A 27,903-nucleotide genomic window follows, 5' to 3' on the forward strand; every position below is an offset into this window, starting at 1 on the left:
TGGAGCCACTGCTCCTGGGGGGCTATGTTCCCGTGAGCCGCTGCTCGCGTATTTTCATCGACTAATCCATACATAACCTTGTTTTATGTGTGTCTCTGTTTAAAGACACCTAATTTAATATATATTGTTGACTCATCCACAATCAAGTCTTGGCCATCAGCGCTGTAACTCGTGCCTGAACGAACACACGTACTCTCTCCCTGAGGCACGTCACACCCTTCCTGGGCTTAGGACCCTGGACAGCACTTAGCACCACGCCCTGGGGGGCATTTTAAACAGTGAAATCTCCGACAAGATGCACAAAATAGCGAAGACGTGGCACCATGCAGATGGTACGGGAACACCTGTTTGCAGGGGGAGTTGAAACAAGAAGGCCGAGCGGGGCCCGGCCCCACCTCAGCCGGGAACGTGCACGGCAGGCGCCTCGACTTTCTCACTGTTCTGAGCAGGTCTGGTGAGTGACCGTGAACGCTCCAGGAGTTTGACTTTGGGGTCACAAATAAACTTCAGCAAGTGGGCAAATCTGCAAATATGGGATCTGTGACTAATGAGCATCAACGGTACTGATCTGCGGAAACCGGACTTCCTTCTCCTCCACTCTGAGCAGGGAATCCACATCCCAGTTCCCTTAGGCAATGGGTTTATGCCAGCTGCCCCCGCTTCACTCTTGCTAATTTTCATCACAGTTCAGATGATAAGTTATATGGTCACCACGGCTCCACCGTTTAACCTGGTCCCCGCCATCAGTACCTTTTGCCAGAAAACCATGATTTATCATCTGCTCACGAAATTCACAAGCATCTCCGACTGTGGGAAGGGAAAGGAGAAGGCCAGAATCCAAGGTGCCCGATATCACCGAGCCCGCGGCCCCAGAAACTGCAAGTGTAGGAGCGGCGAGGGAGGGCGCGCTCCCGGCAGAGCCCCTGCCACTCGGCAGCTCACCCGGCGGGACGACAAGATGCAGGTGAGACTCACCGTGGACTTACATTCTTGCCCCTGGCAAACACATCAAAGTCATCCCAGTGCAGCTTCAACTGTGGCCTAAGCAGGTTCTCCAATTTCTCTAGCTTCCCGCCTTTGGCAAACTGATGGAAGTCAAAGTTGATCATAGGCGTGTCGCCGGCGTGGCAAGAAGCCCAGAGCAGCTTCTGAAAGGGGAAGGAAGGGAGAGGGTGGCAGGGCATCTGAGCGGCCAACTGTGTCACTCGACACGGTGCAGGGCTTAGCTTGAAGGCTTACGGTGGACCCTGTGGTTTACCAGCCCCGACCCGGAAAGGGCAGCACAGAACAAAGGCCCTGGGGCCAAAACCACAAAGAGCATCTTGCCTGAAGGGCACAAGGTCCACCTTGGACAAAAGACAGCCAGAGTGGGCGTGGCTCCCCGGGGCAGCCCAGGGCCCTGCACCAACATCACCTCCCAGAGGGCTCTCTGGAGGATGCCCACGGGGAAGGACTGCTCTGTTCTGCAGGCACCCGAGTGCCACAGGCACACCAGGTACAGGGCAGCACAGCAGGCTGCGGAGCTCATAATCCAGCTCCTGTTGCCCTGGTAACCAGTCCCACCCTGACAAGGCAAGACTCCGGGAGGGTGTGCTCAGAGGCGGCCAGGTCCCTCGGCAAGGCCTCCAGGCCGCCCAGTGAGGGGAGGCGCAGCCCAGTGAAACTCCAGGGTGGGGGAGACAGGGGCTCAGGGCCCACTCGGGCCCGGGTCCAGCACGTGAGCTGGACTGAAGGCGGAGCCAGACGTGAGGAAGCACGGCCGGTGGGTGCCTGGCAGGCATGGTGCCCTGGCCGAGGTCTGCCTTCCACACCAGGAGCCTCAGCCAGCAACTCCGCAGCACCCTCACCAGGCAGCCCCGGGGCAAAGGATGAACCACTGCCTTCCCAGGGCACCCAGCCTCGGGCCACCAACCACACCCTCCTGTGCGGCTTCAGGTCAGCCCTGTCCAGCGTTTGCCCAGCCAGAGTCGAGTGACTCTGAAGGACTAGAAGGGCTTCAGGCCATCTGGTCCCGAGGACTCTGAGCGCCCGTCCCTCCTGCGCTAGAACGCAAGTCAACGCTCCGCTGCCGTCATCAAGAAGGTCTTGCTGGGAAGCAGTCGGCCAGGCTGAAGCATTCACACTTGGTGGCTTCACGATCTGGAGCAAGTGCCTGGCCCCCTGTGGCCTGATAACCACGGGTCACAGGCCGGCTGCCTGTGCGTGGACCTCAGCGTGGCAGAGGTGACAGGCTGAGGGAGTGCCTTCTATGTGATACCCCAGTTGGGACCATGACCCAGGTCTCTCCAGGTAAGGTCCACCTCTTACCTCCTCCTGCCCAGGGGTCTGGTCTCCCCTGCTGGGCCAGAGGCCTGCAGTCATCTCCTGCCTTTCCAGCGCAGGGGCCCACCAGCTGATGGGGGCGTGCTGAGGACACCTTCTCCCCAAAATCAAGGCATAAAGGGGAAAAATTCTTAAGGGTTTTTTTTTTTTTTTCCCCTTCTTCTTCCTTAAAATAAACTGCCCACACGGCTGCCAAGATGGGTGGCAGTGGAGATGCTTTGTGAGCTTGTTGCCAATAGCAACAAACCAAACAGGAAAAGCAGGTCTGGCCAAGTGAAACTGGCCACCAGCAAGTCTCAGCTCCAAGCACATGGCTTCCCTAAACAGAGGGAAAAAAGCACCCAGCTGGATTCAGCTTCTACTGGCCAGGGGCCAGGACCACAGGGAACACTCTTCCCGTGAAGTGAGGTGTGACTTCAAACTCTCTCCATAAGGGGCTTCTTTGAGCTCTGAACAACCACAGGGTTTTTTTTCCCATTCAGCAGAGAACATGGGCTGCTGGGAAAGGACTGTGGAGGCCCACAGCCCACAGCTTATTCTGCAGCTTGGCCTACAGTAGACCGAATACACGTGGGAGCACTGGGAACGGAGAGATGCAGGCGAGGTGGGCGGAGCCTTTTGCTCACGGCTCCCTCCCCGCCCTGGGTTTCTCCACGCATCTCCCTTGAACGTGTGCCGGAAGCCGCGGGGAGCCCACGGAAAGCTGGACACAGGAAGCAGCTTTCAGGGGCAGCCCACACAAGGATGGATGACTTGAAGGCTCCATGTTCACTGGAGGAAATTATCTAGGGTTGCTTGCTTTAAAGCGAGCAGGGGCTCTGAAGAGCCACGTAGGCACAAGTGCCCTGCGGGTGTCTGTGTGAACGTGCCACAAGGTGCTGGCCAGCAGCTGGGCCAGACCAACAAGGGAAGAGGGAACTCTGGCTCCCCGAGCAGGTCAGGGATCCGTGGGGTGAAGCCCAAACATACGTGTGCACGTGCATGCATGTGTGCGTTCACGCGTGTGTGTGTCCGTCCAAGAGAGCCAGGGAAAGGCCCGGCCGTCCTGAGTGGTCGATGCCCCAGTGGGGAGCAGTGGAGGAAGTGCAGCTGGAGATGGGAGATGCTCTGTTTTCATTTTGAGCAAATTCTCCCAACCATTGCTTTACAAAAATTAAACTGCATTTGTCAGTAGCCCAAATCACCTGATGCTGAAGCGCTGATGGAAAAAGCCTCCCCCCACATGGGGAAGGCAGGGCTGTTGTCCCCAGTCCCCATGGAAGCCCACCCTGGCCAGGGGCCCCTCGGCTCCCTCACTCCCTGCCCTCCCAGGCGGGGAAGCCAGTTACCTTGAAGGCTCTGTTGAGCACCTCCTCTCCGCCTCTGCTCCCCAGCAGGTTCACGACCACTTGCTTCCCATATTGCTCCTTGAGAAGCACCATGTGCCTGCAACAGAGCAGGGCCACGCATGATGCCATGTCCCCGCGACACACGCTGACGGCCCCGCCCTTGAGGGGACCTGCCAGGCACTGGAGGTCCTGGATGAGCTGTTCCCCACGAAAGGCACTGGCCAAGAGTACACAGCACATCAAACTTCTAAACACACGTGGTATCAGGTGGAGGATACGCTGGACTTTCTGTAAAGTCCTCCATTAAACCCAGAACAGCTAACCTGGCCTTTCATTAACAGGGCCTTAGAAATGTGACGTGCGTATCTCTGAAGTTAATCCACTTCACTTGGTACCTTCTCAGAACTAGAAAAACTGGTGGGAGAGGCATCAACCTCAGGGTCCAATTTTTTCATCTAAGTGTTGCATTTCATGATGTTTAACCTCAACCAGAAGGTACAATGAAATTTCGGTCTTTAGGAAAATTCTCTGTATACCAGAGACTATTTTTAAATACATACATTGAAATAGCAGGGAGAGACTCTAATATTTGTCTTTTACCAGCAGCTTTTGAAAAGTAACTTTATAATTTTAATACTGTTAGAAATATTTAAATGTAGTTTTTTAAAAAAGGGGAAATACACAATGCAAAAAGCAAATGTAAAATTAATTTAACACTGCAATCTTAACATCTAACACGAGAAAAAAATAACACACCACAATGTTAAAAGTGGTAGAATTTTATGTGATTTTAAGTTCCTTCCTTCTTTTAAACATTTTTTGTATTTTCCAAATTTCTACAATAACGTTTGTCTCATAAATGGAATTTTTTAAAGTTAATTATCACAAAAGAACCATTTTTAGCCCAATAAGAGAAAAAGGGACTCTCTTACTAACTCGGAGGGACAGCACTGCGCAGAGGAATGTGGATCCTGAAGTGGGCAGTTTATGTCCCTCTGCAGACAGCTGAAGACAAGCTCCGCCCCCATGAAGAAGCATTCTCCCAGGGCCAAGCTCCTGGCAGCCCTGCCCTGTCTGTAGTCCCTCCCAGGGGGAGGATGCAGGGCTGGGTCAAATCTGGGAGATCAGGGCCTCCTCACAGCCGGTAGGCTGTGCACGGCCCCTGGAGCCATGCTATGTGGAAGCCCCGGGGGAAGGTGCGAGAAGAAACATGTGTGGCCTGGCCCCTCCGGGCTCTTTTGGTTCCGCCTCCCCGGAGAAGGTGCATCCTGGCCTGAGGTCTGACAGGTGCAGACAGAGCAGGCCCTGCTCAGGTGGGGAGTCTGAGCTGCTCAGCGCTGAGTGTGCCCTGTGTGTAACATGCTAATTAGGGGGGCTGGTGTCACCAATCTTAAGGTAAATAAGAAGGCTGCAAGCCAATTTAAAGTCCAAATGAAGCTTCGGCTAGAATGATTCAAACATTTAAAAAAGTTACTTTGAGGACTTCCCTGGTGGTGCAGTGGTTAAGAATCCACCTGCCAATGCAGGGGACACGGGTTCGAGCCCTGGTCCGGGAAGATCCCACATGCTGCGGAGCAACTAAGCCCATGTGCCACAACTACTGAGCCTGCGCTCTAGAGCCCACAAGCCACAACTACTGAAGCCCGCGCACCTAGAGCCCATGCTCTGCAGCAAGAGAAGCCACTGCAATGGGAAGCCTGCGCACCTCACGAAGAGCAGCCCCCACTCGCCTCAACAAGAGAAAGCCGTGCGCGGCAATGAAGACCCAACGCATCCAAAAGTAAATAAATAATAAAGTAAATTAAAAAAAATTACTTTGACAAGTATTTTATACCCATTAAGATTATTTTAAAACTAACATTTAGAGTAAAAAAACAAATATTTTAAAAAGCTATTAACTATTTCAAGTACAAATTACCAAGAGTTCAGGTTAGTGATGGCTTTTCTTAAGCGAGTTGTAAAACAGTAAGTGTGTAATGATCCAATTTGTGTTTTAAAAAATGAACTATGGGGACTTTCCTAGTGGCGCATTGGTTAAGAATCTGCCTGCCAATGCAGGGGACACGGGTTCGAGCCCTGGTCCGGGAAGATCGCACATACCGCGGAGTGACTAAGCCCGTGCGTCACGACTACTGAGCCTGCGAGCCACAACTACTGAGCCCACACGCCACAACTACTGAAGCCCGTGCGCCTTGAGCCTGTGTTCTGCAACAAGAGAAGCCACCGCAATGAGAAGTCCGTGCACCGCAATGAAGAGTAGCCCCCGCTCGCCGCAACTAGAGAAAGCCCACGCGCAGCAACGAAGACCCAATGAAGCAAAAAAAAAAAAAAAAAAAAAAACTATGTATAAGTCAGAATCTTTTCTAGAACTATATATAGAAAACTAACTAACAGTGGGAATTGGGAGTTAGGGTACTTCTATGTCTTCCTTTATACCTTTCCACACTGTGACTTTTTAAAGCCTGGGAATATGTTACCTTAAAAACACAAACAAACCAGCTTAGAAATATCCTATAGTTTAGATGATCCCTTATTAACCAGGACAAATGGATAAAGCTTCAATGCAGAAGGAACTGATAAGATAAAATAATTGCAAAGTGTTACCTGAGCATTTATGAATGAACCTTCACGGAAAACTGAAAGCAAGTAAACATTCCATTTTGTAAGCTGCCTCTTTGTATAAAGAACCAAAGTAAAAAGCAGATTCAGATTCCAGATTTGGGGTCTCCCATTTCCCATGGCACCCTGGCTCCTGTACTACTGTCTGATGGGAGGAAGGACAACAGACTTCGGATGCGGCTGGAGGACCCTACCTGTCGAAAGCAGGGGCGTTGGCTTCCAGGCCTCTGTTGAGTCTCAGATGATGGGAACCCACCTAAATCAAAGAGAAAGGACACCAGTGACTCCTCCCGCCCTGCGAACCCAGTACGCGATGGCCTTCCCACTCGCCCTCTTGCTGCCAGCCAGGCCACAAGTAGGAGCCACTCGGCCCCTCCATGGCCAATGTACAGCTCAGGACAGCCGGGTCCTGAACGCAGGTCCTGCAGCCTGCGTCTGGCTCTGCTTCAGCCCCGTCCTAACTGCAGCATGGACCACGCCGGCTGGGCTCTTCTACAAACAGAAGACAAACTTCAGGGTAAGACCATGAGGCCCACATCAGATCCACAAACCCTTCTGTGGTGCAGAGGTGAGGCTAAGCCAACCGGGAGAAAGAAACCGCTTCCAGCCTCTTCTGCAACTCCAGGGATCTTGACTGCCCCTAAAATCTGAGCTGTCATGACTACCTGCAAACGACCTTGCCTTATTGTTTAGAACTACCTATTTAACACTGGAAGCTTAAAAAACTTAAAACTACTTATTGTTATTGCCTGAGGGGACTCTCTCTGAACAGATCTGGGACAATCTGAACATCGAATAATGTAAGGACACAGGGAGGGTGGGAGGGACGGAGACGCAAGAGGGAAGAGATACGGGGACATATGTATAACTGATTCACTTTGTTATAAAGCAGAAACTAACACACCATTGTAAAGCAATTATACTCCAATAAAGATGTTAAAAAATAAATAAATAATGTAAGGACAGCAGTGGATTATAACCTGATAAATAAAATAGGAATCCATGAATCTATACAGATGAGAGCTGGATGGATGGGTGGATGAGTGGATGGACAGATGGATGGGTGGGCAGGTGCATGGGTAGGTGGCTGCCTGGGTAGATGGGTAGCCGGGGGGGCGCGTGTGGGACAGGGAGAAGAGAGGGTTCTTCCTTACGGAAAATACCAACTGATAAACATGGAGGGAATGGTGGAAAATCATCATCTTATATCAATCATAGTAAAAAATTATTCAGCAAAAATCATCCATTGGCCATAAATCTTGGGGGAAAATTTGATGAGGAGTAGGGTACTTGCATGGTCTCAAAGTGTCTCCATAAATCACTTGTTAGTTGAAAAGTAAAACATGTTGGGCTTCCCTGGTGGCGCAGTGGTTGAGAGTCCGCCTGCCGATGCAGGGGACACGGGTTCGTGCCCCAGGATCCCACATGCCGCGGAGCGGCTGGGCCCGTGAGCCATGGCCGCTGAGCCTGCGCGTCCGGAGCCTGTGCTCCGCAACGGGAGAGGCCACAACAGTGAGAGGCCCGCGTACCACAAAAAAACAACAACAACACATATTAAGCATAAGTGGAGAAACTGAAGAACACCTTGCCCAAGTTTTCAAAACTAACATCACTAATGAGGGGCAGAGGGACACTGGGGACTTCCAGATGGGAAGGACCTCTGAGAAGGACACGGTCGATCGGCATTCTGGCCAGGGATCAGTACCCCGAGCCTGGTCATAATGAAATACCAGGAAACTCCCAAATGAGGAACATTCAATTTACAGAAAAAGACGACCTACATTCTCCAAAAACATCAACTTCAGGAAAGACAGAAAGGCAGAGGAACTGGTCCAGATTAAAGGAGACTGGAAATGTGAGAACTAAATGCAGGATGTGATGCTGGCCTGGATCCTGGACTGAAGGGGGAAAGGAGCCACGATGGACACTAATTACTGAGAAAATTGATAAACCTGGAATATAGGCTGCAGATCTGATTAAAGTCCTGTGTCCACGTTAAATTTCCTGAATGTGTACCTACCCTGTGGTGATGTAAGAGAATATATTTGCTCCTTGGGAAAACATCCTGAAACATTAACAAGTAAACAGACTAAACAGATGTATGCAACCTACTCTCAAGTGATTCAGAAATAAATAAAGCATAGGTGTGTGTGGCAAGATGTTAACATTGAGTGAATCCGGGTAATGATGTGTAAGGGTCCTTTCCACCGTTCTTACAACTTTTCTGTAGGTCTGAAATCATTTCAAGATAAAAAGTTTCTTCAAATGTACTGCTCAGTTTTGCTTGGTATTGAAGGTTGTAAAAGTGGTGTCCTTGGATTCATCCATATCATCAGATGTAGATATTACTGAACATGGGAGAAGCATTATTTTATGACCCTTAACATTGCAGATAATACCTCTGTCCCTCTCCATACGTGAGGAGAGTACCCATCTAGAAAACCAGTGTCTCAGCAATAGATTTAGAAATTACTGGGATTAGGTTTGTCCACATAAATGACTCTACAAATAACGTCTGTAGTCCCTTCTGGTCCTAAGAAACGTTGGTCACGAAGGAAATGAGGCATCGAAAAGGAGGCATCTTGCTCTTAACTGTGGGTGCTCCTAAGAAAGGCTCAACCCAAACACCTTCATCGTGTGTATTCTGCCCTCCTTTCCTGATGGCCACTGACACCTGGCTGACGAAATGCCAGTGACTTAACCCCCAAAACCATCACAGCCCCTGAGTTCCCAGAAGACGGTCATGTCCTGCACCCAAGGCAGGTCAGCCCGTCTTTCTTCTGAACTTACAAGGAAGGTGCCGGCGGAAAGCGAGTCCACGCTCCTCCAGCCACCCTCTGAGGGGACCCTGAGCCCCGGGGGCCCCTTGCTCCACGTCTGCCTGTCAGTCACCGCAAGAAATCCCCCCTGGCTTCAGGAAGAAGGTACGGCTGTTGTTAGACTCACTCCCATGGAAGCAAGTAAGAGAATCAGAAAATGGTTCAGGGCTCAGAAGCTCCATCTCGGGCTCTAAACTTCCCCTGAGATAAGAATTACCTACGTCCCGTTACGAGCTGCATAACCCATGCAGGCCTGAGTTAGTGAGCCTGACACCCCGGGTCCACACGGCACCGGGTGCTGTGGAGATGGCAAAGGGACGGGAGACCCTGAATTCCCGTCCCGGGCTGACTCCCACCACTGGGTCGCTGTGCAAAGACCCCAAAACACACGTAAGTGTTTCTAGCGAGTCTGCACGACTGCATGTGCAGGACTCGGGGAAGCTGGGGGCCAGTCAGGAGGCAGCAGCCACAGCAGGAGAGGACACGGCCCAGCCCCGGGACAGGGACGGCCCTTCGGATGCCTCAGCCCTTTCTCCCTCAGCCAGACTCTCTGCGTGGACAGGGCAAGGAAGGACCCTTGGAGGCGTGTTCCCATCCCCACAGCAGTCAGTCCAACGTCACTGCTGATGACACTAAGGGCACCACCCACAGTGAATGACCAGGGCAGTAAATGGGCAGAAAGGATCCCTGACTCCAGTGGTTCTCAAAGTGTGGTCCCCGGACCGGCAGCATCAGTGTGCCCTGAGAGCTTGTTAGAAATGCAGATTTGAGGGCCCACCTCAGACCTACTGAATGAAGGTCTCCGGGGGTGGGGCCAGGAACCTGTGTTTTAACAAGTACCCAGGTGACTCCTGCACAAGGTGGCTCACATATGCACACACACGCCCCCGAGGCTACAGTCTGAGAGGTGCTGGTTTCTACCTAATCATCGTCGTTGTTCCCTTTTTGCTGGGGGTTTGAATGCCTGTGAGGGGACAAGGCAGCGGGCCGAGAGCAGCCCGGGGGTCTGTGTCTACACCCGCACACAGGGCACCCTGCCCACAGCCATGTCCCCCCGCCTCCTAAGTGGACGGGGCGTGGGCAGAAGGGGGGCCTCGGACACTCTCCGGGAGGTCATTCGTCCATCAGCTCGACAACCCGTTAGTCCAGCTGCCTAAGGCCGCACGTCCCGACACTGACCTGAATCTCTCCTCTCTGGTGTCACCTAGTCCTGAGGCCACAGTCTGTCAGAGCCTCAGGGAGCAGCTTCACGCAGGGCTGAAATGAAACCGCTGCTGGCCCCGGCACTCAGGAACTGACCGCGCTGCTTTTTTTAGTCTCCTTCCTCCCCCGGCCAGGTGGACATCAGCCACTCACTCCTGTCTGGTCCCTAAAGTCAGAGGTTCAATCCCAAAGATTCCAGGCTGAGCCCGAGGGAGTGGCTGGAAGAATAATGCCTGGCTGAGTCCACACAGAGCCTCCGTGAGCACTTGAGAGGGTCCCAGGGCCACAGACGGCATCTCTGAACCTCTCCCTCCCCCTCCACGGCCTCCCCTAGTTAAAGCCGGCAGCGTCTCTGACCTGGATCCATGCCACCGTCCCACCTGGTGTCCTTACCTTCCATCTTCTTCCTCCAAACTCCAAAGCTTACTTAGGTCTCATCACCCACCCCTTGAACCCTTTAGCGCAGCGTCCAGAGCGTGCAGAGCCAGCTCCTTCCGGCTCACAAGCCACGGTACGCACACCTCTTCCCAGCTCCGAGTTCAAGCTGTTGGCTTGAAATCAGCTCTGATGGGAGTATTTACACCACGGAAATGGGCAAATGCTACAAACCAAAACTTCTCCCTCCTGGCCCCCAAAAAACTGTTTTACCAGCATAACCTTGAGTGATTCCCAAGCCTTCTGCACATTGGAGTCATCTCAGGGTCTTCAAAACAGTACTGATGCCTGCTCCCACCTGCAGACGTGCTGATGTAACTGGGATGGCATGCACCCCGAGTGCCAGGAATTTTATGAGCTGCCCAGGTGATTCTAATGTGCAGCAGTTTGGGCACCACCGGGGTAAAAGTCAAACTCCTTAGCGTAACATACAAAACCCATGTTCATCTGGGCCTTGCCAGCCTCTCCAGTCTCACCTTTCACCACGACCCCTGTCCCCCATGCCCGGGCTGCAGGGAGCAGAGCCAGCACAGGTCCCCAGATGTGCTCTGACACAGCGGTTGCAACACCTGCATCTGTGGTTCCCTCTGCAGGCTGCCTTCCTGGCCTGGGTGATTCCACCCAATCCCTCTCAGGTCAGTTCAGACACCCACCCCTGCAGCCTGAGTGGACTGTCCGTCCCCAGAGCTGCCACAGGGATCTCGGCCTTCCTCTCTCCCAGCTCTAGTCGTACAACACTGTTATGTCCTGTCACCTCCACCCCGAAGTCGGGGGCGACATCTGATGTCAGGTGCCTACATGTACCAGGTGCTTGATGAGTGTCTGTGGGATGAATAAATGGCTTCCCCGGGGTGTGTATGAGGGCTGGGAAGTGGAAGAGCCTAGGAGACTGGTGCTCGTGCCATACATGAATGCAAAAACGTGAGGACACTGTCACTACACCACATGGTGTCCTCGTGGGGCCTACTCCGCTTGCAGGATGCAAAGAGCCGTGCTTCTCCTGATGCAAATGCAACTTGTGCTTTTTGTCTCTTAGATGCTATAACTTACGTTATTAATACCATTAACAGCCACCTTTTTTAGTACTTTTTAGATTCTAGATACTGAGCTAAATTCTAATACATCCTATGATATTTAATCCTCTCCATAACCCTAGGAGATTGTTATCATCAATCCCATTTTACAGAAGAGTAAACTAAGGCTATTTATAATCTGCACAACCTATTAACAAGATAAAGATGAACTGCTAAAGGTACATGGTTGCTGGAAATGCAGTCAGGATCCAGGAGTCTGTAATGAAGGCACTATGCCCGTGATAACGTGCAGACAAATCATCATCCCACGGTCCTCTCTGCGCACCTCCGTGCCCCAACCCCGGCGGGGCTCATCCACTCCCTTGGGGTAACTGCAAAAGGGCGAAGGCGCAACACTGCAACTTAAAAAGCAGCTCTTTACCCCCAAATCTTTGCACTTTTCATCTAACCTAAGTGAAGAAGGAGGGGGAATTTTTCAAAGTAGAGAAAAACAACCAGGACTGCTCATCAGGCTTGCTATTGACAGTTCGGGCAGGGTGACTGAAAGTTGCCCTCCTGTGCCCTAGGAAGATGACCTCATCTCTCTTTGATGAGGGATTGTATTTAGAGGATAAACACGGGTATTAAACCCAAAGGTTAGCAAATCCTTAAGATTCATGAACGCTAAAGCCTTTTGAAACTTATTTTGAAGAAAGCACGGAGGCTGTGGAAGAGGCTTAACAAGTGTTATGAGTCTAAAAGATGCTACAGCTACAGAAAAGCAAGCCACCCAAGGTCCATGGATGCGGATCCAAGTCAGACTGGGGGACAGTTGTTCCCATGCAGGGTCAGGCTGTGTCTGGAGCACCAGAGGAGTCAAGCTGGAGACCAAAATTAAAGAGGGGACTGACAAGTTTTGTCTTGTTTTTAGAAGAGGGAGACCAGAGTGTGGAGAGTCCTAGAAATAAGACAGAAATGGCCAAAGGAAGGCCCTGGAGAAGACGAAATGGAGAAAGGGGGAACCACGAAGGTTCCTGAAGGTCTGGGAATTCAGACTTTGTGTGGCACGTCCCCTGGAACGCCCTGTAGAGACAGACGGTGTGCAAAGCAAGGAGAAACTAGCTAATAATAAGAAGAATGGAGCCACCCCAAGCTGCGCGAGAGGGTGGAACAGACGAATTTCTAAGGGCCCTTCCCAAATTCTAACACTCTCTCATAACCATCTCCCAGTTTGGGGGTTTCTTACAAATCAAAGGAAAACTCCAAATCTAAAGAAAACCAAGTTTCAAAACCCCTTTGAGAATGTCCCGAATAGGCAAATTATAGAGACAGAAAGTAGAACAGTTGCCCAGGCCTCGGGGAGGGAATGGGGAGTGACCACTGATGGGTCCATGGTTTTCTCAGTGGTGATGAAAGTGTTCTCACATTAGATGATGGTGATGGTTACACAACTCTGTGAGTGCATTAAAAACCATAGAATTGTACACTTTATATGGGTGAGGTTTATGTATGCAAATTATATCTCAGTAGAGCTGTCTGAAAACAAAGCTCTCTTGGGACGGCCTCCAGAGGAGATCTCCACCCATCCTCAGGGGTGCACCTTTCTGCCACCACTTAATGCCATCAGCTGCTGCACACGTCTTAGCTGTTCCTTTCTCGTGGAAACACTGAATGTTAATTGAGCTTTTGCCCACAGAACTGAGACACTCATCCACCCGTCTCACCTAAGGGCTGATAAGGTTCCTTTCCACGGCTTCCAACCGCACGATGACAGCATGAGGACAAAGTGCCCACGGCTGAGGCTGGGTCAAGTCAAGGGCGGGTGAGATCCAGCACGTCAAACACTCCAAGAGCCTGGCAGGTGGCCCTGGGCCTCTCTAGCCACCGCCTGGTGACCCAGCCACCCTCACACAGAGCGCTCGGGAAGGAGAGCCAAGGCGACGCAGGCCTGGGCACAGGGGTCTCCTGAGGGCACCCACGTCCCCTCCAGCCAGGCGGGAACACCGAGATCGGTGTGGAGGAATCAGGTCCCCTCGGCCGTGACCCTCCCAGGTAGGAAAGCAGTGTGCCCCTCCACTGACGACAGACGTGCTCTTGGACCCACACCCTGAACTCATTCCAGGAGACAGAAGGCCAAATACCTCTGGCACCGGCCAGTGCCCTGTTGGGACGGCAAGGAGTATTTTTAGAAATCACATGAAAGCTCCGTGCAGTTCGCACGCGGTCCCACAACAAGCACCTCCAAACGCCAGACCTGCCACACGGCCGCTGGGGCCCCCAAAACCTTTCAAAGCTTTCCAGGAGAGTCGCAACTCTCTAAAGACATCTTAGGGGGCCTTCCCTGATGGCGCAGTGGTTGAGAGTCCACCTGCCGATGCAGGGGACACGGGTTCGCGCCCTGGTCCGGGAAGATCCCACATGCCGCGGAGCGGCTGTGACCGTGAGCCATGGCCGCTGAGCCTGCGCGTCCGGAGCCTGTGCTCCACAAGGGGAGAGGCCACAACAGCGAGAGGCCCACGTACCGCAAAAAAAAAAAAGACATCTTAGGCCACGCTCTCAACACACTGAACTTGGGTCTAAGTGAAGGTAACTGCAATCACACGATGTGGTCCACTTACTTGCAAAGAACTTCCACCTCACCAGTGTCATCAGTGAGCTCGAGATCGGAAAATCACACAACGTATATGTCTCTGTGTACGACACCACACACACGCGCGCGCACACACACACACGTGCACGCTCACACACACGTGCACACACACTGTGACAACTCAGCTCAATCCAACTGGGCTGGGGAAAAAGACCAGCAACTGCCATGAAAGAAATATGACTAAAAGAAACAACTCACAGCCGTTTAGAAGAGAAGAGACACACGCGGACAGGCTTTTTATTACCTACCTGAAGCCCTGGCTGCTCCCAAAACAGCGGAATGGAGCCTCTGATCTGAACAAAAGACGACACTCCATCATCCATGTAGATCATCTACACCACAAGGAGACAGAAAGGGAAAGGTATTCTTCAATGAAACCGAATGTCCTGGGGCCGGTAACGGGATCCGGCTGCCTGAGACCCGACACCAGCCAGAGCGAAGGGCGACGACGGGCTTGAGCGCCCTCTGCCCCTCTCCCAGCCTGGCCGAGCTGCTCCCCGCCCCGCAGGCCGGCCAGCGCTCACAGGCTTGCTCCGCTGCCCCCCAGCCTCCGAGGAGGAGGGTGCGGGTGGATGGAAATCCCACAACCTGAGCGACCTCCCCGAAAAGCCCAGCAGTCCCCTCCCCACCAACTTTAGGAACAGAGGCAAATGGGCTCTGGGATTTAACTAAGACCTTCCTGGGAGCCCTCTACTGTCACCCTGTCAACTGGCGAAGTAGCAGACAGCGACTGGAAAGGGACTGGAGGAAATGAAATGAACCAGCTGTAGCCCAAAGTCCTAGTTAGCTGCACTAGTCGGTCCTGCACTTGTCAATGCAAGTCAAGACCTGACCTGAACTCACAGTTGGTCCTGGCCCTACACCACTGTGTTCTTAAACGTGTCAGGGAGTCCACGCACACACACACACACAGCCTCCACAAACTCCCAGGGTGACAGCACCTGCACAGACACAGACCATCCTTTACAAGTTAAGGAATGTATCTCCTTCCTCCCCCACACACAGTTCTTCCAGGCTGTACCAACTCCTCACCCGTCTGCAGGCCCTTACTGATGCTCTAGTGCCAGGGAGGTCTAAAGGGACAAAAAGTACAGTCCCCAGCATCACGAGGGTGAGGGCTGCGGCAGCTATCAGATGCTGCCCTTTATCTGAGTAACTCTACCCTGGCCTGGCAGGGCTGGCCTCAGGCGATGCTACTGGCCCTTTCCATTTCTTAGCGGCCTGCTCCCTTACAGGGCAGCTTTCCATGCGGCTAGATCACGCTCAGATCACACATGCATTAGTAATTCTGCAGTGGAGGACCTGAATATTAGACCTGAAGGTTCCCCGAACTTCAGGAATTACATGAGCCTGGGAGTTATAATGTTGAGCTGAAACTCTATCCTTTAATCTCCAAAGGAAAAAAATGTACTGGGTGAAGAACTCGTCTGTTTTCAGATACTGATCACCAGCAAATTGGTTACGCTCCATTATTCCACTGACAAAAGCAGAAGAAAGTAGCGGCCATGTAAGCTACTGCGGGGAGCACAGGCTACAGCGAGATTAAAGGTATACAGCCTCCCTGCCTGTGTCCAGATCGCTGAGAGTCACCAATTCAGCCAATATGTAAAGACAACTCATAACAGTGCCCGGGACCTGACGGAAGCTAAGGAACGATTACCCTTCACTTTACTTAATACGTGCTAAAGGCACTACTTCCGGCATTAGACCACGCCCCTCTTGAGCTGGAACTTTAACACAGAACCAGCTTCAGAAAAACACCGACAAGCGGTCCCAGCACTCCGGACCCCACCCCCGGGGCAGAAAGAAAAGATGCCTCCAAATTTCTCTATTCCTCCTCCCACATGAAAATATTCTAGTTCTGTGCCCACCCTATCATCAGGAACACCCACTTCTTTGTTCCCAAGGTGGTAGGACCACCCCCATCATCGCACAGTAGTGATGGATTTAAAGTGCTTTCCTTTCTGGGCGACAGGACACAGGTTTTAAAACTAGCGGGAGCTTCAACGCCTGGCCTGACCTCACAGAGGTAGTTTTAACAGAGGGCACTTGGGGGCCCTGGGGGAGGAGAGACAGGATGGAGAGTGAACGCAGGTCAGCACGTGAGCTCTGGGACACCACCGACTCGGGTCCCACTCCCCTCTGCCCAGCGGGGTGACCCAGGCTCTGTTCCTTAACCACCTCCTGCCTCGGTTTCCCTCTCTCAACGGAGTTAGCGTCACCTGATCACAGAGGGGTGACGTGCCGTGAAGCAAAGGGGGGAGCGTTCTGGGGCCCAGGGCGGTCACCCCTTCCCGTTCAGGTCGGAAAAGCCTCCTGTCCCACAGAACATGGGAACAGGGTTCAGGCCGCGGGCAGGAGAGGGGATCTAGGAGGGGACAGACAGAGGTGGGAGGGAAACGCAGAGCAGGAGGGGCTTCAGGAAGGGGGAGCCACCGCGGCGTGTGGCTCGAGGCCAGGCCTGGCACCGAGCACGCCCCTTTCACAGAGTGGGGGAGCAGCAGCCCAACAACCGTAACGAGAAAGGGACAAAGCAGGAAGCCTCGCCACTGGATAGAGACGCTTTTCTCCAAAAGGCTTTTTGCTGAACTTCTGGTCCAGGATGAGGTGTTTGCAAACCAATTCCTTCCAGGTGTGCATTCCCGGGAGGACGCTCACGGTCATCCTAACCTCCCTGATGAACCAGGGGCCTTATCTTCAGTAGCCAAATCGTTATCTTTTGTTTTCTTTGGGTAAATGAGGGGACTTTCTGTGCCGCGAGTCATGGCGGCAGAGCGAGCCCACCAGGTGGGACTCCCAGCAGAGCTGAAAAGACTGCAGACTCCGCCCAGGGAGACCAAGATGCCGTCCACACCTGCGCACACATGCATCTACACAACACAAATGTGCACACAACATATACGTGTGTGCACACGAGCAAACACACAACACACATATGCCTGCATGCCCACACAAAACCCCCCTACCCACGAACGTGCACACACACAGCCTGCCTTGGAGGAGAAAGACTGTTGTCTTAGGGAAAAACACAAAAGCAAGGCAGGAGTGGATGGTCTGAAAACACCTCCCTTTTCTGGCTCCCTGAGAGTTAGTCTCCACGTCAGGGATCCAGCCTGCTCCGTCTCGCGCCATCGCTGGTCTGAATGACAGAGGCAAGCAGCCCGTCAGCCGCCCTCGCGCCTCTGCTACAGGACCTCCCCTCCCAAGTGGCTGAGGTCTCAGTCCCTTAGCAGAGGGCACCGGCCGGAGGTGACCTGCAGGCAACACAAGAGGGGCCAAGCTGCCCCAGCCAATGCTCCTTCCTGCCACAGGCTCAGTACCAATGTCCTCAAGTTGCTGCCTGCACCCTCAGGTGCAGACATGAGGTTTCAGATCCTGCCATTTCTCTAAATGCCAGGTCATGAAGCAGGCGACGCCTCGTGTCTTCCTCTCCCTCCGTGGTTCTCCACCTCCCAGGGTCCTCCTCCAAGACTCCCCACCTCCCAGCATCCTCATCCAAGACTCCCCACCTCCCAGAGTCCTCCTCCAAGACTCCCCACCTCCGAAGGTCCTCCTCCAAGACTCCCCACCTCCCAGGGCCCTCCTGCAAGACTCCCCACCTCCCAGCGTCCTCGTCCAAGACTCCCCACCTCCCTGGGTCCTCCTACAAGACTCCCCACCTCCCAGGGTCCTCCTCCAAGACTCCCCACCTCCGAAGGTCCTCCTCCAAGACTCCCCACCTCCCAGGGTCCTCCTCCAAGACTCCCCACCTCCCAGCGTCCTCCTCCAAGACTCCCCACCTCCCTGGGTCCTCCTCCAAGACTCCCCACCTCCCAGCGTCCTGCTCCAAGACTCCCCACCTCCCAGAGTCCTCCTCCAAGACTCCCCACCTCCCAGAGTCCTCCTCCAAGACTCCCCACCTCCCTGGGCCCTCCTGCAAGACTCCCCACCTCCCAGCGTCCTCGTCCAAGACTCCCCACCTCCCAGCGTCCTCCTCCAAGACTCCCCACCTCCCTGGGTCCTCCTGCAAGACTCCCCACCTCCCAGGGTCCTCCTCCAAGACTCCCCACCTCCCAGCGTCCTCCTCCAAGACTCCCCACCTCCCACCGCCCTCCTCCAAGACTCCCCACCTCCCAGCGTCCTCCTCCAAGACTCCCCACCTCCCTGGGTCCTCCTGCAAGACTCTCCACCTCCCAGGGTCCTCCTCCAAGACTCCCCACCTCCCACCGCCCTCCTCCAAGACTCCCCACCTCCCTGGGTCCTCCTGCAAGACTCCCCACCTCCCAGGGTCCTCCTGCAAGACTCCCCACCTCCCAGCGTCCTCCTCCAAGACTCCCCACCTCCGAAGGTCCTCCTCCAAGACTCCCCACCTCCCAGGGCCCTCCTGCAAGACTCCCCACCTCCCAGCGTCCTCGTCCAAGACTCCCCACCTCCCTGGATCCTCCTACAAGACTCCCCACCTCCCAGGGTCCTCCTCCAAGACTCCCCACCTCCGAAGGTCCTCCTCCAAGACTCCCCACCTCCCAGGGTCCTCCTCCAAGACTCCCCACCTCCCAGCGTCCTCCTCCAAGACTCCCCACCTCCCAGGGCCCTCCTCCAAGACTCCCCACCTTGCAGGGTCCTCTGCTAGCACACAGGCCTCTCCCTGCCCTCCCTTGCTCTGCTGTCTTTTCTTCTCTCCAGGTAGGAGGCTCACAGCTGAGCACTGACCACTCACCGTGGGAGGCACCCCTGAGGGCCAGCTGGTCTGTCTCCTCCCTGCTGTGACCCCACCCAGCAGGCTCCCGCTCAGACTCAGCTGAGGGGCTCAGGACGTGCATCTGTGTTGCCGACGAGGACACCCCTGTATCGGCTCTGGGAAACGAACCCTCCCCTGGGGTCACCTTCTCCTCCACACGCCAGGGCGGTCACGCTGTGTGGGGGGCCTGCTGGTGTGACTCGTCCGGCTCCTCCCTCCCGTGGTGGAGAGCACGGGGTCCCTGGGGAGCAGACTGAAACGCACGCGCCCCACGAGGAACTGCTTTGGGTGCAAGCCCACGACCTCCTGCCCCATGTGTGTCTGTGAAAACGAAGTCACCGTGGGGCTCACTTGCAGCCTCTGGGTCCCGGCAGGACAGCAGCTGGTGATGTCTGGCTGACTGTCAGCTCATCCGCTGCTCCTGGGAGCAAGGTCGGGGCGAGGGCCTCATCCCGAGAGCAGCGCGGAGGAAGAAAGGGAGGAAAAGCACAAACCCGGAAGCCCACAAAGCTCACAGGAGCCAAGAAACCCCTCCCCGCGCCCAAGAAGGGAGGCAGGTGCCGGCAGTTTAAGTAACAGGGTGGGCTGCAGGAGCGGGGGGTGGGGGGGGCTGCAGGAGCGGGCGCGGTGGGGGGGGAAGGGCGCTGCAGGCTCTAAGGCCTCGCGGGCCGGCCGCACGCTGCGGGAGGGGACAGGGTCCCTGCCTCCGAGCACGTACACGGGGCAGGCAGGAGACAAGCGCAAGTCACCAGGCACACTTAGAACAACCAGAGCAGAGGCCCAACCCTAGTCTGTAGAAAAACGAGAAGAGCAAGGACAATAGGGAGATTGTTCATAAAGCTAAACGCGTGCATTGAAAGCACAGTCCTGACCTGTTAATGTCAGGTTATGTCCTTGTGTTGGATTGAATTGTGGCCCCCCCTCAAAGAGATATGTTGAAGGGGTTTCCCTGGTGGCACAGTGGTTGGGAAGTCCGCCTGCCGGTGCAGGGAACGCGGGTTCGTGCCCCGGTCTGGGAAGATCCCACATGCCGCGGAGCGGCTGGGCCCGTGAGCCATGGCCGCTGAGCCTGCGCGTCCGGAGCCTGTGCTCCGCAACGGGAGAGGCCACAACAGTGAGAGGCCCGCGTACCGCAAAAAAAAAAAAAAAAAAAGATAGTTGAAGGCCTAACCCCCAGCACCTGGGAATGTGACCTTACTTGGAGATAAGAGCCATTGCAGATGCAATTAGTTAAGAAAGGTCAGGTTGGAGTAGGATGGGCCCTCAATCCAATATGCCTGGTGTCCTTATGTAAAGGGGAGAAACACACACACACAGGGAGAAGATGCCACGTGGTGCTGGAGCCAGATGGGAGTGACGCTGCCACCGCCGGGCGTCAGAAGCTGCCAGTGCGAAGGCTCCTCCCCCTGAGGCTTCAGAAGGAGCGCTGCGGTGCGCACGCCCTGATCTCGGGCTCTGGCCTCCAGGCCTGGGAGACAATACCTTTCAGTCCTTTTCAGCACGCCCCCACTCCCACCATTTGCGGTGCTCGTTACAGCAGTTCCAGGAAACCACTACGTCTTCTTACATTTTCAGTGTTAAAACGTCTTACCGTTTAGGAACAGACAGTGATAAGGAGGACAGTTGCTTTATCAATGACTTGCTTGACAAGACACAGTAGATGGGACCCCAATTTTTAAAAAACTGGTTGAAATCCAAAAAAATCTAAGGGGCGCTAAACAAGGTACTCTCTGCCCGAGGGCGGGATGGGGAACGAGGCGAAGGCTGAACCGCAGGGGCTCGCTCCAGGGCTGCCCCCGGAAACCTCCTAAATCCCGCTCAGTTACCAGGTTCAGGGTCTCTGGTATTTTGATTCGTCCAAAAATGCTTTGCATCTTTGGCCCCCACTTCCCAGCACAGCGCTCAGCCTGTGGCAGGTGAAAAGTAATTAAGATCTGTGGCATGAATTGAATGGTGCAAAGACTAATGACACAAGGATAAAGACCGGGATGGAACACCGTGAGGAAGGCCCCCATCTGGGGGCCGCGTTTTCTCTGTCATTTTTAACCAGGTGTTTATTTACCAGCCGCGTCTATGTCCAGGAGAGCTGAAGTCACAGGCAAGAAATTGCCCCTGTGCTCATCTTCAGGCTGCTGACTGGCATCCCCCTACTCAGCATCTGACCCCAAGAGGACCCTCCCCGCTCTGTGCCCTCCGAAAGCCCAGGCAGGTCCAGCTCACACACGGAAGGCAAGTGCTCAAATCTGTGCTGAATTAAACTGGCTAAAGCCCTGGTAGGAAACACCTGTCACAGCTGCAGCCGTAAGAGGGGATGCAAAGTCCCATCAGCACTAAATAAACACGGGCTGCTTGCAGCTTGACACCCACGGCAATACTACACCTGTGCCTTTCATGGGCTATCCTTTGATTTATTCTGTTAGTCTACACAGTGGTATTATCCTACTGTGTAGGATAACATCGCATGTTAGCATGTTCGCAAAAAAATCGCCTGTTAGCAAAAAAATAATAATAATAATAAATAAAGCAGCTGTAAGACAGCATCTCTGGGAATGAGAACAGAATTTAGGGGGGGAAAAGTCAATGAGAAATTAAGCAGAAGGTTCTATTCCACGGAGCTGCTGCCTCACATGCAGATTTCACAACTCCCAGCTGCTAAGACTTGCTTCCAGGAGGAAGCTTCAGTGGATCTAGAATGAAAAATAACTTCCTTCTCTCATCCTGCCATTATTCAGCTCCTTACTTTTGTCTTAAAAAGATTTCAAACCTTATTGGTTCATTTGTCAGCTGCTCTCTGAATAACCACCACCCTTCATGATATCACGGCAAAAATTCCTTCTTCTTTTTAGCTGAAAATACCCCTGGGTAAGCAACACTTTTCCAGCGTGAGAAGAGAATCAAAAAAGATACAGCATGCAGGGACTTCCCTGGTGGCGCAGTGGTTAAGAATCCGCCTGCCAATGCAGGGGACACGGGTTCGAGCCCTGGTCCGGGAAGATCCCACGTGCCGCAGAGCAACTAAGCCCCAAGCCACAAACTACTGAGCCCGTGTGCCACAACTACTGAAGCCCACGTGCCTAGAGCCCGTGCTCCACAACAAGAAAACCCACCGCCATGAGAAGCCCGCGCACCGCGACGAAGAGTAGCCCCCGCTCGCCACAACTAGAGAAAGCCCGCACACAGCAACGAAGACCCAACACGGCCAAAAATATATGTAAGTAAATAGATAAATGTATTAAAAGAAAAGATACAGCATGCAAACCCGAGGCCACATTTGCAAACAGAGCCCCAGGGACACATTCTGTGCTCCTGGGAGAGCGAGGAGCCACGAAAACGCCTCCAGCACCCCCGCCTCCAACGGAAACAAGTTTGCACAGGTCCCTCTGCTCTGAACCAGCGGGGGCCACGGGCCGGCCTAGGCACTACTGACCTGCTCCGTCTCCACGAAGTTGGACACATGGCCGTCGTCGTTCACGCCTCGGGTGTGGAAGCGAGCACCGGCGCGCTCGCAGCTGATACGGGAGACGAGGCAGGCCTTGGCCTGCTTGTGAGAGGCGTACACCGTGCGGACGGCCACCACCCCGCAGATGACCTTCAGCAGCCAGTCACAGCAGCGCACCTGGTGCTGCCTCAGGGGCACGTGCAGCAGCTGGTTCCTGCAAAACAGGGCCCCACAGCGGTTCAGGCCGCCTCACATCCTCGAGGGAACACCGTGCCCAAAGCAAGTCGGGGAGGTGCCCAGGGGCTGCCTTCCCACACTGCACACTCCCCATGAACTCCACACTCGGGACACACAGCCCGGGACGTGCGTGTGCTTCAGAGACACCCCAAACGGCAGGGCCACGGAGACACGTGCAGCAGGAAAGGGCTAGGAGTCCTTTCCTGAAGCTACTCCCAGGCGTCAGTATCGGTGAATGGAATCCAGGTACAGGTGTGAGTCAGTCACAGGCCTTTCAGGGAATCTCAGAGAAGCCTCTGTTTACACTGGTGGCCTCTGCAGTTTTTGATAATAAATTCCATCAGTAAAAATTTAATCATGCTTTATGATGACAGGATAGTGATAAATGATAACATGACAAATCATAAAAATAATTAAATATATGCATGCTTACATGCTTACTTAAATTATATTCAGGTCCCACAAGGTGAATGTAATGAGAGCATTACAAAGCAATGGATAATAAATAAACGGGATGAGATGAACATAAAACCTAATGAAAGTTCTAGTACTTCCTCCCCATACCCAGTGGATTGTTCTGGGTCTCTGGCATCCACGCTGATAATCATGGGGATAAAGGCCAACTTTTATCAAGGGCACCGAGCACCGTTCTAAGTGCTTTGGGACGGATCAACTCACTTCATCCTTGAAACAGCCCTGTGTACCAGGTGTTATTTTTCACCCCATTTTACAGATGAAGAAACTGAGGCACAGAAGAGAAGTACTCGCCCAAGGTCACGGCGCCAGGAAGCGGTAGCATGGAGTTGGAGCTGTGCTCTTCACCCCCAGCCTCTCCTGCTGAAGGCTCTACCTTGACAGCTGCACCTGTGCATGGCCACACCCTGCTCTCATCTCTCTCTCGCTCGGCCTCCCCAGCGCCCACTGGAGCTTACCGAGCAGGCAAGTGGTTGCTCTGAGAAGTGGGGCTCGGAGGGCGTGCACGGGCCTCAGGCTTCTTCCGGGCTCCACACAGTTCACCCAGGGGACCCAAGCAGTGCCGTTCTGAGGCCCCTAACACGCTCCCCAGGAGGCAGGAACCACCACAGGGTAGCAAGCTAATCTAGGTCACAATGCCCTACTTGTTTAAAAAAGGCAGCACGATTCCTGCCCTAAGCAGCTCTCTCCTTTCTGGAGAAGTGTGCCGTGAGCTCTGACGTCTCAGGCGGCTTCTCTAAGTGGCAAGAGGCAGCCACTCCCTGCTCTCAGGCCAGCCTCCCCGACGTGACCGCGTGGGCACTAAGAGACACCCCCCGCCCCAGGAGCAGGGCCATGCCTGACCTCTCACACCAGGGCGCTGGTCTGCCTAAAGAATGATGAGCATGAAGCATTACTTTACAAAAACACCTTCCCCTCTTCTGAAACCCTCTCTAAAATTCAGATGATAAACCATCTTTAGTCATCCCCATATGAAATCAGCATCAAAGGAAGGCCTCCAGAATATTCCAGGGTCTTCCAGCCACACGGCTATGGCTGCCATCAGTCACTAGGGGTCAGGAGAAGGAACCGTTTGCCAAACAGACAGCTCTAAATAATCCTGTCTGTAGTCACACTGGCCTGACCCGCTGTGGGAGGACAGCTCACATCCTTGAAGGAAGGAACCCAAACCTACAAAGGAAAACAGCCTGCGTCTCCTTCCAGGACTGGATGGTACTAGGAAGCAACGATCGTGGGGAACAGTAACCAGCCCAGAAAAATGCCTTCACCCCGCTGTACACCAGCCACGTTCAGCGCTGACCCCATCTGACTCCAGATGTGGGTTCAGACCTTGAACACCGCACCCAAAATGGTGGGTTCAGGCCATCAAGCCCGTGACCACGCAAGCTGGGGCTGACTCAGCTGTGGTCAGCTCCATGGGTGCCGCCCTGAGCCCAAACACCACGCCCTGGAGTGTGGGATGGCCCAGCAGCCTCGCACCTCCAGAGCCCAAGACAGTCTAGTGTGCACTCGGGGCCTCCCCCTCCCCAAGCCCCTTCCGCCTTCACTCTATGATTCTCTGCTTTGTCTTCTTTGTGGATCTCAAATCTCCAACCACAGAGCTGGCATCAGGAGGCCTGAGAAGAGCAGGTACAAAGGGCAATCCAGGCACCCTCTGAGACCTCTGGCCTCGGCTCATCAGACAGTCCCAGCAGAAAAGGAGCCCCCGGCCTAAGAAAGACCCCTCATACCCCACAGCCCCTGTGTCCCTGAGCTTGGCTGCCTTCAGGGGCACGTGCACCTGCAAAATGGAACTAGTGATTCACAGACACACCATCCCCTGGACCTGTTACTCAGGGTGTGGTCCTCAAACCAGCAGCAATGGCGTCACCACTGGCTCCTTGCTAGAAATGCCGAGTCTCGGGCCCCAGCCCAGCCCTGCTCAGGCAAAATCTGCATTTTAACGAGGTCAGCAGGAGATTCACACGCTTGAAGTTTGAGCATGCTACTGCCCCCAAACTCAACAAAACCAGAGAACCTAAGAAGATTTGGGGGGGCAGGGAGTACGGGGACACATGGAAGGATATGGTGAACCCCCTTTCTCCAAATGGAAGTCAGGAACTCACTTGTGGGAGTCCAAGCACCAAGCTAAGTACACTTACCTGGTGATGGAAACCTATGACCTCCTCTGTTTGGGTAAGGGAGGGATGAATAAATAAAGGGCACAAAGAAGCCTCATCAGTCCTGACTCAGGGCTAGAAACTGGGGTAGCCCCAGAGGCCAACACTGGGATCTAGGAACGCCTCATTATGTGAGGTGTACTGGAACAATTTCTCCAGCAGGATTTTCATCACTTTGGCTTCTGACTCTCATCTCCTGGTAAATCTGAGGGGAACAGCTCCATTGCATGTGAATCGCTGTACCCCCCTGGCTCTTTCACAGGACTGGTGAGGGTCATGACCCCTGGAGCCCAGAAAGGGAGATAATTTACATATTTATAGGGTCATCCACACTAGCTAGTCCCTGAAGGAGCGCCCAGATGACCCTAAACATACAGAAACCCAAGCACTTTTGCCTGGGCTCCAGGTCTGTCTTATCACACTACCGCACACCACCTTGGCAGGATAACTCAGTTTTGCCGTTGATACAACTGGTTTGGTTTCGTGATTAACAGCATGGGATCTGGAGCCAGATGCCTGGGTTCAAATTCCCTCAGTTATTCAAGCCTCAGTCTCCTTACCTGTAAAATGGGGATAACAGACCCTACCTCATTGGTTACTATGCGGATTACGTGAGTCATGACCCCCAGAGAACTTAGAACAGTGCTTTAGAAATGTCGGTGGTAAATGTCTGTAGGCCGGAGGATAACCAGGAGAACGGAGGGGCCCAGGGGCCAGGGAAGCACTGAGCACAGGCCCAGGCACTTGGAGAAACCGGGAGATGCTGCCACTTGCGCTCTTTACTTATGGAGCAGATTTTCCTTCCTAAGTCTGCATTAAACCATGTTGAACACCCTCCCCGACCCCTGGTGGGGAGTGGGGCTTGTTTGCCTCTCATTGTGCGGAGAGTGAGCGGGCACAGATCACAGCTCTCACAGGTGACCCACGTGCAAAGTGGAGATCAAGGATGCAGGCGCCCATCGGAGCCCGCCCTCCATGTCAGCTGTGGGCAGGAGAGCCCGGGCCCCAGGGCCTCACCAGAAGAAGGAGTTGCCCCACTCGGAGCTGTCATCGCCCTGCTTCTGCGCCCGGACAGTGAGGTCGAAGCAAGACCCATCGTTGGGCCACGAGAAGTAGAAGACCCCTGAGTTGAGGATCTTCCTCAAGGCTGTGAGGCGGTCCTCCTCCTTGGCCTCTTCCTGAAGTGGGTAAAAGTCGGTGGCGGTGATTTTGTAGATTTCGGCCTCTGGAATTCTGCCCACAGATGTGCAGCCCGTCACCAAAACCAGGAAGCTCAGGGAGGTGCCACCTGGAAGGGAGTGAGACGTAGGGGCTGAGGATCACGGGCGGCACAGCGGCTGGGGGTGACGCGGGTGATGGGCAGCCGGGCTTTCAGCTGCAACCACGCAACTTCCTGTTCTCGCCTTTGCATCCCCCAGACCTCGCCTTCCTAAACTCCATGGCTCAGGGGTCCGCCCTGTCACCCGAGCCCAAAGCCTGGAGCCGTGTTCCAGAGCCCGGCCCCTGTCCAGCAGCAGCAGTGTCACCTGCAGCCTGTTAGAAATGTGAATTCTCGGCACCACCCAGGCCTCCGGGGCCGGGCCAGCAGGCTGCGCTTACCAAGCCCAGGTGGTCCTGCTGCCCTCCAGAGTCTGCCTGGAGCCTTCCCAGCCCCACACCTCAAGCCTCTCAAATCCACCCTCCCCACGAATCCTCAGGGCCCCAGCCGGAGTCAGTCCTCCAAGCTCCATCGCTGGAGCGGCCTCCCAAACCCGCTTGATCGCAGACCTCCCTCCTTTGCTGAAATCCTTCCAGGCTCCCACTTGCCCACAGGGCTGAAGTGGGAACATCTGGGAGGTCTGAGCCACTCCTGCCCACCTCCTGCCCCTTCCCACACACAGCGCCCAGGGTCCAGCAGCTTTTACAGGCCATCTCTGCAGCTCCTCAGATGTGCCCTTGCACCCCTGGGCCTCTGCCAGCGAGGCCTTCCTCAACTCCCTCCCCAGTCACCTTCCCACCCTCAGCCTCTAGACCAGCAAGAGCCTTCCCAACGCCTCTACCCAGACCCCTTCCCAGGAGAACTCCTCTCCGCCCTTCTGGGGTCAGGTCGGCAGCACCTCCTCCAGGGAGGCTTCCCTGCTCTCCCAAGACACTGCTGGGTGTCCCTTCTAAGGGCTAAGTGGTAGCCCTCGTCACACACAAAGCTAACAGCCTCCTTCCCTGCGTGTGTCCCCCAGTAGATTGGGGGTTCCTTAGGGGCAGGGCTCTGTTTGGTTGTCATATCCCAGCATCCTAGCATTGCATACGGCAAGTGTTTGATGAACTCTTCCTAAATAGGCCAATGAGAGAGCAGCTCGAGCCTCCCCTCCCCCGGTGAAAGGTTACCCCAACCAGTGTGGACCCCACTGCCAGGAGGAGGACACACCCCTCTCCGGGGATGCCACCACACCATCCATGGCTGTTTTCTGTTCCAAGGCAATGCTTTACTCTGGGGACAGTGGGGACACTG

At 54.2% G+C, this 27,903-nt stretch overlaps 1 protein-coding gene across 2 annotated transcripts in view; it reads right to left on the reverse strand.

The window, feature by feature from the left end:
- The window catches only part of SYNJ2 (synaptojanin 2), a gene marked incomplete at both ends in the record, with an annotated part of 95,848 nt that overhangs the window by 28,330 nt on the left and 39,615 nt on the right, over positions 1-27,903 (reverse strand). For both annotated transcript variants that reach the window (XM_082855809.1, XM_082855810.1), the window contains 6 exons: positions 976-1,148; positions 3,651-3,747; positions 6,464-6,525; positions 14,638-14,721; positions 22,534-22,759; positions 26,433-26,703. In XM_082855809.1, coding sequence (XP_082711935.1) covers positions 976-1,148; positions 3,651-3,747; positions 6,464-6,525; positions 14,638-14,721; positions 22,534-22,759; positions 26,433-26,703 — 913 coding nt within the window. The remainder of the gene's footprint in view (positions 1-975; positions 1,149-3,650; positions 3,748-6,463; positions 6,526-14,637; positions 14,722-22,533; positions 22,760-26,432; positions 26,704-27,903) is intronic.

The sequence above is a fragment of the Leucopleurus acutus genome (genome assembly GCF_964270905.1).
Source record: "Leucopleurus acutus genome assembly, chromosome: 15".
NCBI lineage: Eukaryota > Metazoa > Chordata > Mammalia > Artiodactyla > Delphinidae > Leucopleurus > Leucopleurus acutus.